The sequence below is a fragment of the Oryzias latipes genome, chromosome 6, assembly GCF_053564925.1.
Source record: "Oryzias latipes strain Hd-rR chromosome 6, Olatipes_Hd-rR_3.1".
In the NCBI taxonomy this organism is placed as follows: Eukaryota; Metazoa; Chordata; class Actinopteri; order Beloniformes; family Adrianichthyidae; genus Oryzias; species Oryzias latipes.
In genome coordinates this window covers 33,410,656-33,425,674 of record NC_136242.1, presented here as the reverse complement: position 1 = coordinate 33,425,674, position 15,019 = coordinate 33,410,656, and the positions used below count along the sequence as shown (strand labels likewise).

Sequence of the window (15,019 nt, the reverse complement as noted above, 5' to 3'; positions counted from 1 at the left end):
TAGGGTCCTTGGTAGGGGGGGTGCTTGGACATCACTGCAAGCAAGTGGTGGGGGGTGTGGGCCCCTTGGCGATGGCGGCCGTGTCCCTTGGGTGCCGGCTCCCTGGGCCCGGCGGTGCTCTCTCCGCGCGGTGGGGGGGTTCATATTACACCTGAGCCGGGGGTGTTCGTGTCCCTGGGGGGTGGGTCCTGGTCCTTGCCCCTGGGCGCTGGGCCCCGCCAAACTTCCAACATGGCCGAGCCTGGTCGGGCCATATTTATAACACCCCTTGTGGGCCGCCCTTTTTTCCCCGGGGTTCCCCCCTCCTGGGCGGGGGCGGCGGGCCCCTGCCTTGCTCCTACCTGGACCAACCGTGGGCCGGGTGGGTGGCTGCCTGGAGTGCGGAGCGGGTCTCCCTTGGGGGGTCCTGGCTCGTACCTGGGGTCGGGGCGGGGGGATGCCCGGAACTCCTGGGTGGTGGTGGGGTGCTCGTCTGGGGCTGTGGGCGTCCCTCTCCGGTGGGGCCCTGCGTTGGGCTCTTCCGGCGCGGCGGGGGGCTGCTTTCCTGGCTGGGCTGGGGCGGCGCTCTCTTTCCCTCTGCGCCTCCCTGCTCTCTGGCTCTGGGGGCCTCGCGGCGGTCCTGCTGGCCCTGGCCTGGGTGGCGGTCTTGGTCGCCCGGGGGGCGGTTGTTCCCTGCCTGTTCCCGTGTGGCGTTGGGGGAATTCCGGCTGCCGCTGCTGCTGCGGCGGGGGTCTTGGTGTGGGGATGGCTGGGCACTCTCCTTCCTTCTTTACACATTCCTCCATCCATTTTAGAAGAAGATAAACACTCACCTGAGCACAGTAATAGCTCACCTTTGCACTAATAGTTTGCGTGATAGAATGAATGAAAGATTTCACACTAGTTGGTTTTAAGGCATAGGTATGCGTTCGTGAACACTATCTGTTTTGTGTGCATGTTGACATGTGGACATTTTTGCGGCTAGCAGGTGTGTTGATAATATTTGAGTGTGTGTGAACAGGCCCCGCCCTTTTTGTACTACATTTGAACCGTACCGTAACGATAAACAACCAGTAAGCCTGTCTGCTCTATGCTGCTTCATGGTCTTACCCCCTTTCCCCTCCGATTATCACCCTCCTACCCCCCCCTCTCTCTAACGTCCCTCTCTCTTCTTCCCCTCTTTCCTTTTCCGTCCGGTCCAACACCAAAGATTTTCAAACATGATTGAAATTAATAAAGTTTGGCCTCAATTACAAAAGGGGTTTATTCAGACATACCTTTGGTTTGTCTGAAGATGAATAACCCCTCTTGTTAAAATAAAATATGTCCAACACAAGAGGCCCTCAGCTCTCATCTGTTTGCCTAGCTGTTGGACAGGACAAGTTAAAAAAAAAAAAAAAAAAAAAAAAAAAAAAATTACGTCGACCTGACAGTCGCCCCCAGATGATCAACAAATAAAATGGTTGCTATGGATTTGAGACCAATAGGAAAAACCACCATAAAGGCCTGTTCACACCGGGACGAATTTCGCCCGCGATTTTCGCCGACGTTTAACGCCTCGTGACTAAACAAAGGGCACCAATGTGAGTGTGCACACCAACTCGAAAAAACGCCACGCATCAAAGCGTCACTTTTTAAAAAAACGCCTCGGGTTCGTTTTTTTGGTTTGACGCATCGCGTCGAAATCTATTCGACCAATGAGAATGGCGCTTTTGCACACGTGTCTGGAGCTTCTGAAGTTACAGTAAAACACAACTTGGGGGCGCTCAAACACAAAACTGCCTTGCTGAGCACACATACCAGCAAAGAAGATAGACGCTGAGTTGCATCTACACAGCCGCGAAGAAATAATGACGGACATTCTAAAATATCCCCGAACCAAGCACCAGTTGGAGCTACTGGTGCTTGAAATATTCATGTTTTCTTTGTATGATTCTGACAAGCGCGTAAATACTTGCTCTCTTCTTCTGAGTGAAATGCGACTTTGAGAAGTGTAAAGTTGTGCAGCGCCACGTTGTGCACAGGGGTATTTCTGTGTACATTAAGCGCCATCTAACGTCAGGGAATGAAATTGCATGTTCGCTCGGCTCATCGTCAGCAAAAATCGCCTGGGTGTGAACACAAAAAACGCTGGCGAATAACGCCTGGCGAATAACGCCTGGCGAATATTCGTCCCGGTGTGTACAGGCCTTTAGGATAGTTCAGCTCTGAGCAGGCTAGCAAAAGGAGAGAGTGAGGGGCGAGAAGCAGCCTCTCAACCAATGAGGGCGTGTCAAGATGGGGCGGCGGGAGCGGGTGGTGCCACACAACGCCACTGATCTTTTAACTTTTTGTTTTAAATTATAGACTCTAAAAGAGCTTGCTTTTTTTGTGCACAAGTTTTTGAATCTTTCAAAAAGCCAAATAATTATTTCTTTTTTTAAATTTATTTTTATTTTTATGACAACTGGTAAAAAATAATCATTAAAAATAATTTCCTGAACATATTGATTTTGACTAAGGGTCCAAACCTCATTTGAGTGTTTTTATTACAATTTGCTCTACTATCTCCTATTTAAAATGTTTTTTAGGTAAATAATTGATCTCCATTTTTTTAATACAACCTTTTTCCCTAAATATTTTTCACAATGAATGAATGAATTGTCCAAAAAAAAAAAAACTCCCACTGAGTCGTAAATTTTGACATATTTTAACTGCAGAAATCACAAGAAATCAAAGTGCTTTTTGTGTTTTAGAACAAAGGTCAAATGTGTAAAGACAAAATAAAAATCTGTCCATTCAAAAACAAAGGAAAGACAAAGTCAACGGCGTGTGAAAAATGTCTCTGAGTGCAGAGACTACTAAGGGTTAAATCCCCATATTTGCACTAACTTTTTTTTTGTAGAAGTCGCCCTTCATCAGGGAATATTCAGGTTCATGGTTAGGGCCCCAGATTTAACAAATGACTGCCCGACATGGACAACTCGTCCTCCTGGATTCTCACCATTTTTATCCTTCTGACAGACATTTTGTCAGTGGGGGGTGAATGGATCACACCCTGGGATGGGGACCGGAGCTGCGTCCCGACAGAGAAACCGACTGGAAAACCATCCTGGACGTATTTTCATGTTTCAAGCCGAAAGCGAAAAGAAAGGAAGGAGTGATTCGTCAAAGCAAATGTTTTAAAGAGAGTGACGCCATGCTTGGCACCTCCATGGGTGAGGTAATTGGACCTGTGGGACGAAGCCTTTTGAGTACAGCAGAGGTCAGACACAGTACAACTCTGCTGTTCAGTCCCAAACACCGGCAAAAAAGACATGAAAGTGTTTGACTTTGGGACATTTATATAGATTAACCAAAATATAGAAGCTCAATAGCAAAGAGGGTAAAAGGATTGCATCACCGTATGTCTCTGGATTGTTTAGATCAGTGTTTTTCAACATTTTTTGAGCCACGAAACACTTTATCATTCACAAAAATCCTGCAGCACACCAGCATCCAATAAGTGAAAAAGGAGAAACTCTATAGTCTGGATTGATGTGCAGTCCCTCTGCAATGTTTTTCTAAAAGTTTTAATAAAAGTTAAGTTAGTTTCAGTAATAATTTTTAACTAAATGATTTGACATTTTACCCTGGTAGTTGTTTACCGTCCATGTTATTAACATGAAATTTGATGTAACCTCACAAAAAAACAAATACATTATTTCTAAATTGTCATTTATTTATTTATTTTTTTCTGTGTTGATGCAAAGGCAATTGTAATCTTTGAACAATTAATTATATGATCACAATATATTTGATAAATTTTACACAAAAAGACTAACATTATATTTATATTTTCTGTAGCTACACAAAAAGGGAACATGTTGAAGTTTTATTAGTTTTTCTCTTGTCTTAATCAAAGATGAAAACTTTAACAAAAATGTTTTAATTGTGTCTGTTGGCCACTTTCCCTTAATCCTGTTTCTTAAATGTTATTATTTCTTCTTAAGTTTAACATCTAAAATAATCCAGACGCGATTAGAAAAGTGTTTCAGTCAGAAAGATGACTTGGACCAAACTCTGGGATGTTTGGCTGTTAAGAAACACAAACCTGGAAGGAGAACTAAACTGTTGACCTCTGACCTCTGATTTCATCAAGAAGATTTAAAAACAGTTTCATTTGTGTTCGTTGTGGTTTCAAGACGTTTAACAGGGAAGACTCATTGTACGCTGAGACGCTGTCACTTTAACCCAATGCATCATGGGAGATGTAGTGATGTCAGACAGACTCTCTTCTCTGAGCTTCATGGTTTTGTTCACTTGTTCCACGGTCTGACACCGGATTCTGTGGAAAGCTACACCACTAAAGACGAGCTTTAGCTGGTATTTTTGTTAGAACTGAGAGACTTTACGAGCAGAATCAGAACAAGGAAGTGAAGACTTTAACCACTTCTGATTGGACAGACTGATGACGTATGATTAGCCCTTGTGCTATCCGACCCCCCCCTTACATTGACGTGTTCTCCCTACCATGACAAAGGTGGATAAAGGTGGAAAGATTTCATGTAATCCATGGACACCAGTGAAGATCACAAATCATTGAAGAAAAAAGGTTCAGAGCACTGTCTAGTGGGTCTAGATGACCCAACTGCCAATGTTAAAGTGCCTAGGATAGCACTAGGGTTAAGCCTCCAAGAACGATTGGTGGAGACAGTTAAAGAGGCGGGACTTTTCCAAAAACAGCTGAAACTGCAGCCAAATCGCGGTACCATCATACTTATCAAACGTTTTTAATAGAATCAAATAAACACAAAGAAAAAAGTATTTTACGATCTTTCATATTCCTAACTTCTCAGTGTTTTATCAGGGCCTGTTTGGATGAACACAGAGCTGATATCCTGGAGATGGAAAATGTTTTTAGATCAGTGAACGGGTCATTTCCCACGGCACACGCAGCACACTGGTTGAAAAACACTGGTTTAGGCATCCGGTCAATGGCCGACGAAGTGTGCATTATCAGAATAAACGCACTCTGCAGAAGCAACCGTCCGACTTTCGAGAAGTCCATTAATTTCTGATAATGCACAATTCGTCGGCCATTAACCTGCTTATACCATGGTCACTCACAAAAGAATTTAATATTCAACCAGTTTTTTAGTCCTTACTTCCCGCTTGGTTTTGTCTACATGATGAAGCTAAATTTTGTTTTGAAGACGCCAGCGCAGTGATACAGAACATTTAAGCTATGTGACCGGAACTACTTTTTTAGGCGTGCAGTTATCCCTGTGCGTTATCACTTTTAATACCATGGTCCGGGTGAATACTCGATTCTGATTGGCTGCTGGGTATGCGTTAAAACCTGATAACCGCACGGTGAAAAAAGAAGTTCCGGTCGGCTAGCTTAAATGATTTGTATCACTGCGCCGGCTTCTGTAAAACAACCTTTTGCTTCATCATCTGGGCAAAAACAAGCGGTAAGCGATTAACTTTCCCTCTGAATTGATGCTTTATTCAACCCATCGGGACGATCAGCATATATATATCGCTGAATCTTGACTGCAGCGGTGGTGCTGCGCGACGCGGACTACATGTTATATATATGTACTATATGTTACGTGATGTGGCGCATCGCGCCGCATCACGTAACATATAGTACGCTGTTTATGAGAAAAGTGATCCAAATCGAAAAAAAACAAGAATTAAGGACTAAAACTGATTGAAAAATATTTTTTTTTGTAAATGACCATGGTATAAGCAGGTTAATGGCCTTCGAAGTGTGCGGTTACACTTCGTCGGCCATTAACCCGTACTTAAGGCACGCCCAGCAGCCAATCAGAATCAAGTATTCACCCGGACCATGGTATAAATAACCTCTAAAGAGCTACTACATACGTTTAGCACATTTTCCACATATAAAATGCTGGTCTTTCATGATTCAAGCGTGTTCTACGTGATACGTAAGTGTTTCATGCATTCATCATATGTCGATTTTTCCTCCAGGATTACCGCCAACAGGTCTTTAATTCAGCTTTGAGCTGTTCAAAGATTTTTGTCGGTTGAGAATAACGCAGTTTACGTGTATTTTACGTAGCTTATTGTAGCCCGAATAGAGATACTTATAAGTTAACGTGAAATGTGCGCCGTATACGCGGGTACATGCATAAAAAATGTTAGACATACGTGAAACGGTTGTGGAAGGACACAAATCTACGTCTGCATCTCGCAACAATCACACACAATTGCTTAAGATTTACGTAATAATTGAGTATACTGTAACCCGGGTGATTTTCGGCCGTCCTCTGTTTGTCCTGCTCTCCCTGTCCGTTCTGCCGTCTAAGTACGAGCTGTCGCGATACTTGAGCGCCCCCGAGAATTTTTCCATGACTTGCGTTTTTATCGTTTCATTTTATGCAGGCGTGTCAGTTATTCTCCGTGCGTGTGCGAATGGATGGAGAGTTGTTTCCAGTTTGTGCCAGCAGGAACTCGTTTGTGGAATGCTCATCACCTCTGTGGATCTGCCCCCGTGAGGCTTTTTCATCAAGATTCAAGAAGGAAACCAAGTTCTACAACCTAATTTATTTGAACAGTTGTGGTTGCTGTCATTCACTTTTTACCATTTATTTGTTAAAGAACTTCATAGACAAAGTTTTTAACAAACAGAAAAATGAATCAAAAAACAGTTTTCTTCACGACTTCTGAGTTAAAAATAGCCTGAGATGTTTATTAAACTGTTTCAAAAAAAACTTTATTGACAAACCAAACGACAGCAAACAGTTTTGCATTGGAAGTCAGCATTTCATATGAATAAAACTTGAATGTTTCTTCAGCTCATCTGTGGAAGACTTTGAAATAAAAATAAAAAATAAGAAAAAGTTTGACACAACCTGTTCATGAAAATCCAGTTTTATTCTTTAGACAATGTGATTGACAGGGTGGCCATATTTGTCAGAACTTCCCAGCCTAACATGAAACACTGCTGGGGGGCGAATGGTGAAAGGGATTGGGTTGGGAAACGCCGGGAGAACGCCAACATCCTGCTTCAGGTCTGCACGGCGACGACTTTCACAAGCGGCAGGGACAAGAATTTACCAATCAAACGTCTCAAATCTTTTTAGCATTTTTCACTCGTTTGAAAGAATGTCAACCGTCTGTTTTCAGGTTTTTTTCTTTTCTACTTAGGGCTCAAAATGTACCATCAATAAAGTCTTTAGCTTCCTTCATGAACTCCCATACGACACATTCAGTGTTTTGGTTGGAAAAAAAGGTCAGAAGAACTTTTCTGTGTGTTGATGAAGATGTTGTAAATAGCTTTCAGGTTCATTTATGTCATGAATTCCTTGTTTTAATCGTCACACTGCGCTGAAAAAGCTGTTTGTGTGCAAAAGCTTTTCCTGGTTTTTCACATGGAAAGCTTGAAAAGCATCAGCGGAGGACTTTGGAGCCGGGCGCCCATCATCACCACATTTGAAGTGTGTTCTCTGGCAGATTTCAGGGAAACCCTAAAGCACAGTAAGTGAAAAATAAACCTCATTCAGTAAAAGAGAAGCAGTGATGTTTACACAGCTCCACGCAGCTGGGCGCGTCCTTTTCTAACCTGTTTCCACCCGGAAGTCTCAGGGAGATCAAAGATCTCTTTTGCAACAGCGATAGTCAGTTTTTTATAAACTTCTGAAGAAAAAAATAGAAAAATAACTTCATGCATAAATAAATTGTAATTTATTTATTAGAAATGCTGCTAAAGTTTTCATAAATTTCCTTTTTTTTAAATAAGTAAAATTGTAATTATCCTTTTTTGCTGTCACTAAGTTATATTTTGTTCTAACGTGTTTTTTTTTAATGTTTTATTGATTATAATTTAGAATAAAGTAAATGTAAACATGTTGGGATGATTGCTATTGATCCATGTCTGGATCTGGGAGCTGCTGTGGGAATCGAACACCAAACTTTGTGTTTAGGCGTTACCCGTTGCCATGGTTTCCCTTCAGTTTTGTGTCGCTGTCATTGGATGAGTGTGAGCATATTGTGGTGCTTTGCACATATAAAAGTAATAATTCAGACTGTTTTTGTCTGGGGGGGCGGGGGATGTACCGTCTGCCCCCCCCCCCCCCCCCCCTGCTGCAGCATCAACATCCGCCCACGTGTCCAAATTGACATGTTTCATTTAGTGCTCGCGCGCGGTCGCCCCTAAATGACAGATTACTCACATTTGTGTGAGCCCCTGTAATCCGATTCCCTGTTCGTTCTGTGCAAATCTCATGTCGTCATTCAGCAGGAGCGCTCGAGCTGCGCAGGCGCAACCAAACGAGCGCGGAGTCATCGAACGGGGAGGCGAGCGCCTCATGGGGGCGGAAGAGGCGATTTACAGGTCACAGATTTTTACAGACTTGATCTTTTAGCGATAATAAAAAACATTTTTGATTCTATTAACCGAGTTCATGGAATAAACCAACAAGTTGACTCTAGAAAACAGAAAAAATTATTCCCAAAACGTGTTTTTGCATTTCTGCTTGAAGGTATTCTATATTTTGTTCTCCAATACATAAAATAAAGCATATGCTTGTGATTTGTTTTAACCTCCACATTATGCTCTAAAAATCCAGCATTATATTTTAGAATGATTAATTTTGTTCAAATATTTTCCTCTCTTCACAGTATGTATGCGTCACATATGTTTTTCTATTTACATGTTTGATTTTCTTTGTTTCCTTTTTCTCTTTTTATGCTGAACTTTTGCAGATTCGATAAAAGTACATATGCTCTGTAATTAAAATATATATTTTAGAATAGAGGAATAAAATATTGTCCTTGTGCCGTTTGAATGCACCACCTAAAAACGAACCAACAAGACAATTTACATAAACTACATTTATGCAATTAGTATAGAAATGGAAAATAATAAATAAAAATATATATAAGATGGAAAAACTATTTAAACCAACGTTTATGAAGCAGTTGCCACTCTGACTATTTATTATTAAATACTGTTTTCTAGTTTGAAGTTATATTTTAAATGTATTATGTTAATTTATTTTTATGCTGAATGTGATTTAATTTTTAATACGATTCCTTGTCTTTTATTTTTTGGGCAGTCGGTTCCTCCTCCTCCTTTTCCTCCTCCTCCTCCTCTTCGTCCATCGATGCGCTCGTCGCTCGACTCGTCCGCTGTGAGCCAAACTCGCTGCGCTCCGTCTGTCCACTGCTGCAACTTTTGCAGACTCCTCACTCCTCCGACATGTCTCACAATAGCTGAAGTGAAGCCGTCACCGTGGCTCGTCTGTCGGGGGGCCAAAGCGCGCGGCCCACAGGTGGGATTTCTTCACGCGCAGCCTCTCCTGCTCCCGCCGTCCGTCCGTCCTCGCATCGGATCGGATCTCTGCTCCGCGCCTGGATATGTGCATTCTGCGCGTTTTCTTCATTGATGAACCGGGCCAGTAATGCAGGAGACCGCGGCGACCCTCTGCTCCTCAGCGCGTCAAGATGGCAGATTTCCACTGAGTTCCGAGCAGAAATTCCCGTTTGGCCATGAATAACGGGAATCCTTGCACCGATGGCCCCTGTATACGAAGGTAAGGGGGGGGGGGGGGGGGTATTTTCTTTCCTGCGCTTTCTGTGAGCAGCTGGATCCCAAACGTGATCGGATTAGATGGAGCGGATGAAGTGAGGAGTTGCGCCCTCTTTTCCTCCAGAAATTCAAACACAAACCCCGTTTATTTAGCTAAAGATCTTTTCAGGATGATCTCATTCAGAGAGTGGTCCGTTAAAAATGCCGGACCCCCCCATCCTCCTCCTGAAGGGTCTCACGGGAGCCCCCGTCTCACACATTTGTCCCTCCAGAGCTGTGTCGGTTTTTACATTTTAATCATTCTGTTTCTGGAGGAAGAGGTGGTCCAAAGACGCAGAGCGGATCGGGAGGCGCGCGCAGCCTCAGCCTGCAAGCACGGTCCCGGTCTCGCCTGCTTTCGGTCCCCCCCCCCCCCCCCCTCCTCCCCCCGGCGCGTCAGGCTGAAGGACTTTTTGGCGTTTGCAGTCATGTCGCATTGATTCCTAAATGCAATTGTCTTCCGGAAGCGTCCGGAGCGCACACGCGCTCTCGCCGCAGCATTGTGCGACTAATCCAATAATGGAGAGATCGCTGCCCTGGCTGTGCGCGTGCGGGCGCGCGTGCTCCCCTAAATCTTTACATCCTTCCAGTTCTTCACGCTTTTTTCTCCACAATTGATGCATCAAAGCAGGTGACACTGAGACCCCACGCACCACAAGATCACGAGAGAGCGGGGGAAGCGTCTCCAGCTCCACTGTTTTTTTTGTTTTTTTTTAGTCTTCTGACTCCATGTCTTCATGCAGAAGTTGGCAGATGCGCTTCTCCTGTCAGAAAACATCCAGCTTCACGTCCTAAATGCCTGAAACGGACACGCAGATGAAGATGATGGCTGTTTCCCATCTTCATTCCGGAGCTGCCTCACGTTTCAGAGGCTTTACTCAATAGTCCCTCTGCTGGTATTAAAGGGACCCCCCCCCCCTTTATCTTGTTTTGTTTTGTTAGGAAAACTGTTCAAAGTCGATTTGCTTTTGCAAAACTCCTGCAGAACATTGCGTTTTAGTAGAAACGTGTAGGATGTGTTGGTGGTCCTCGGCGCTGTGGGGAGTTTTCATTGGGGAGCTCAAGACTTTGGCTCAACAACATGAAAAGCAGCGGCTGTAATGAGACTCCTATGCAAAAAGGTAATTAGTGTAAATTACATTCTCTGACTTTTCCCCTTTACCATGGAAAAGGAGGAGGAGGAGGAGGAAGGAAAAGAAAGAGGCAGCAGGGGGAATTAATGACCCTGCCTGTCCTCCTCAGCCTCAGACCGGACTGCAGTGTAGAGCCGTCATGGAAACGGCCAACGTCTCCTCTGGAAAACAGGTCTGGGGGGGGCCCTGACTGATCAGGACCGACTCTTATGGTCATTCCTCACCTTTAGCCACAGAGTGGGGGGGGGGGGGGGGGTGTTAAATGACATGTGTAGATGTTGGTGATCTTCCTCTGTTTAAAGTTGAGGAAAAAATAGTTTTGGACTCCGGATCTTGAGATGAAACACGTTTTTTCCCGACGCGTCGGTTGTCTGGCTCGCATGTTTGGTTCTTGGCTCAGGCGAAAGGACGTCCGGCAGGCTCGTTGGCAGGAAGGCCGGCGGTGGGATCACCCCGGGAGCCGAACTGACACCTTGATGGATGTCTGATGGATGCAGCAGGCCCAGCAGCTCTCTGGCTGCAGAAGAGCTGGTATTCAGGCAGGGTGGAACTCCTGGCCTTCTTGGCTGTGTGTGGATGTGTGCATATGTCTCTATCTGTCTGCATCTGCGCGGGGATTAGACATGTGCAGTACAGAACGCCACGCAGAGAGGCAACGTTTGCAGATCTGTCTGTCCCAGGTCAACCGGTACGGTCCCTATATTCCTGTCTGGAAAAGCAGAAAGGCTGTGACTCAGATGCTGCTGCTGCTGCTGCTGCTGCTGCTGCTGCTGCTGCTGCTGCTGCGTCACATGCAGGTTAATGATTTATCCGTCTGCACAGCCATTGTGTGCTAATGGAACTTCACATTAACCTCGCGCTTTCCGAGAGAGCAGCGTGCGACCACCCCGCCGTCAGACGGAGAAAAACCCTCCACGGCTGTTTGGAGCAGCTCCATCGATATCTTCCTCGCACGCCGCTTCCGGATGCGACTGCAGACTTTCAGGCTGTGATTGGGAGCACAGGAAGAGCCGCGGCGGCCGTGGCGGGGCCACACCTCGAGGAGCCAATCCTCCTGACTGCTATGACAAGCCGAGTGGCGTGCTCAGCTCTTCAGTGTCCACAGTGAGGAAGCAGACAGATACGGAGGGGTGTGGATAAACAGTTCATAAGGGACGGCGTGACGGTTACAGTGAATAATTACCGACAGGCAGGAAGGAGCTGTCAGCACTGCAGGCTTGGAGGCACCATGGGAAATGTGGCGCCGCTGGTGTCTTCTCTGGTCTGGCCGAACTTTTTCGGAACCAAATTCCTTTTGGTGGGCAGTGTTCACAGATAGTTTGGAGCGGTAGGTGATCTTAGATAGAAAAGTCGTCTCTGGTCTGTTTGCAATAACACACGACACTGGCTCCGCCCCCACATACGTGAAAGCTTCAAAAAGGTTCTTGGTGCTGAAACTTTTGGGGTTAAAGCAAACATAACAGCCATGACACATAGTTCATACCGCCTGGAATAAATCCTTGGAACGCTGAGGGGGTATTCAGACTGGTAGAACCGTTTGGTCCGGACCCGGTCCGCTTAATTCGGTCACGATCGAGTCCTGAACCTTGCGTTTGGTCTGTATTCAGACGGCCGTCAAGCAGACTTTCCTCTTCCGAACTAAAGCTTTTAATCAAAACCATGTGACTAAAGATCTCTTCACTCATTGGTCAGGGATTACGGGGGCGGGGCAAAGCAACTACAGGCAGAAATGATTGAAGTCCTGCACTTTTATTTTGCTCTGAACGTCTTTATCAACGTCAGGCTGGAGCCTTTTTTTGGTCCGGTGGGGGCTGCAGGGCGGTTACCGGCAAGAAGACACTAAGAATTGATGATGGGACACTGATAACTGTTTTTTTTCTCTACTTGTCCTGTCCAACAGCTGAGCAATCAGATGAGAGCTGTTTTACTGTCACAACAGAGGTTTATATCTTCTGACACACAAGGTGTATATTTGAATAAACCCCTTCTGTAATTTAGACTAAACCTTATATATTTTTATATTGGTTGTATTTTTAATCGTTTTTTGTTAGACCGGACGGAAAAGAAGAGGAGGGAAGAAGAGAGAGAGAGTTAGTTTAGTAGACTTAGCCTGGTTTAGCCTGGTTTGTTTCAGACAGTTTGGACCTCGTCTATGTTTGGTGTATTCTTTCACAGTTGATATTTGTAAGTTTTATTATTTTTGTTGTAAAAAAAAGTTCTATTCGGAATTGAGTTATTTGTTTAACAGTTTCAGGTTAATTGCAGAATTATTGTGTAAAATAATGATCACGAATGATAAAGTTCAAGCGTTACTACAAAAACAAGTGTTAAACAAAATGTAATTAAAACACTCAACAGGGTTTCATTCTGAAATAAATCTGTCTTTTTTGTGGAGCACAGCACACATTAGACCTGTTTTTCTAGGCAGCGCGGTCATGAAATATGAGTCTGTTTTTGGTTTATTTGTGTGAAAATAAAGATTGCAGAAAGCGTCTAAGCATCTCACCGTGTTACATATTTATTTTAAAGATAAGAAAACAGACTCAGAGGGAGTTAAAAAGAAAAAGATTGAAGCAAATTATGGACACAAACTCCAAAAACTTGTTTTTTTTGAAGAAACTTTATTGAGATGTGGTGACGCTTTTGTAGTTCCCCCAATATCAGAGTCTGCCATATGTTGCAAATGTGTTTGCAGAAACAAACAGAGTGATGCTGCTGCTGCAGCTGCTGCTGCTGCTGCTGCTGCTGCAGCTGCTGCTGCTGCAGCTGCTGCTGCTGCTGCTGCTGCTGCTGCTGCTGCTGCTGCTGCTGCTGCTGCTGCTGCTGCTGCTGCTGCTGCTGCTGCTGCTCACATTGTGCACGGTGGCAGCTTGTTTGGAACAGCTTCCCGGGATTCTGAATGGCAGGGCAGCCGCTCGCCGCCATCAACCGCCACTTCTGGGCTGGTTCATTTTTGGAGGAAATGGGACACTTTAGACACTTTATTTAAGGCTGCAAAATATTATTTGGTTTTAGTAAAAACAGTCAAAGTGCACTTCTTGGTTTAATACTATAAAGTATTCAACCCATAGTTTTTCTTTCTTTATTCTATTATCTTCCTCCATTTTTTGCTGCTTATCTCCTTCAACAATATTTCAGCTATTTTTAACATTCAACTATTTAAATGTTCATCTCTTTCAGCTTTTTCCAGTTATGACTTCTGGTCCTTCAAATCTTTGAACTTTTCCAGGATTTCTGCCTCCATGTAATCCATGGGGAATCTTTGGTTCGGAAGCTCGCTGGTTCGATACCCGGCTCTGGCATTTTTCACAAAAATATATCTTTTTTGTTTTTTAACTTTATTTATGGTGAACTTTGATCCTGTCTTTATGTAATTTATTTATTTTTGCCGATCATTACTCTTTAAGTTTCATGTTTATTCAGCTTTATGGCATCAACCCTGCACTTGATTATTATTATTAAACTGATGGGGATGGAATAAAGGAGGGTCTGCTCCGTGTTTGCTGCTAAAGCTCAGAATACCTTGTGACATACTTATTTCTTTGATCTTTGAGTGACAGTTCAAACAAAGGTCCACACTGTGGTCGTGGTCAGCGCCGCCGGGCGTGAATGCGGCGTCGTTGCAGACGGATTCCTGCAGCATGGAGACACTTTTCTGATGAGTCGGTTGTCATGTATGACCGTTATCGCCATGTGCAATAATTACCTGCATCCCTTATAGCGTGTGCTCACGTTCTAAGCTCTTATCATTTACCCCCCCCTGGTAGTTTCCACTCGCCGTTTCTGCCCCACCCCCACGCCTCACTTATCTGTCCTCCCACCCTGCTCTGTTTGTTGATAAGCCGAGAGGCCATTGGCCGGCACACATGGCGCCCATGTGACACTTCAGCAACAGCCTGATGGGCAGATTGGACCCCCCCACCACCACCACTACTACAAATGCTTGTGTGCGTGCTTTGGGGGGGGGGGGGGTACTGTTGCTTTATTGTTCTGCCTATTTATGACCCCCAACCCATAAACCTCACACCCCTCATTGCTTCCCATCAGTCCTCCCCCGGCTACTCTTATTGCCTACACCTAAGCCCCCCCATCTACCCCCCACCTCGCTCTAAAGCCGTCCCGGCTCTTAATCCTATTGTTCGGGAAACCGTCTCGCTCTTTTTGCAGTTCAGCTCCACTGTTGGATGAAACTCTGTGAAAAGTTGGGTGAAGAGATGAAGATGATTGAAGGTGGAGGGAGGAAGGGGGTGGGGGGGCATCCACCCCCCCACCCCCACCCTTTGCAGGCACTTCATTTAAACAAAAGACCCTAAACCGTCTCATCACATTACCCGAAGCGGGGAGT

General features: G+C 44.8%; 1 protein-coding gene across 7 annotated transcripts in view; it reads left to right on the top strand.

Moving 5' to 3' along the window:
• Positions 1-9,081: 9,081 nt before the first annotated feature.
• The window catches only part of hipk2 (homeodomain interacting protein kinase 2), a 66,226-nt gene continuing 60,288 nt past the window's right edge, over positions 9,082-15,019 (top strand). For all 7 annotated transcript variants that reach the window (XM_078949103.1, XM_078949102.1, XM_023956100.2 and 4 more), the window contains exon 1: positions 9,082-9,506. In XM_078949103.1, coding sequence (XP_078805229.1) covers positions 9,488-9,506 — 19 coding nt within the window. In that variant the 5' untranslated portion in view covers positions 9,082-9,487. The remainder of the gene's footprint in view (positions 9,507-15,019) is intronic.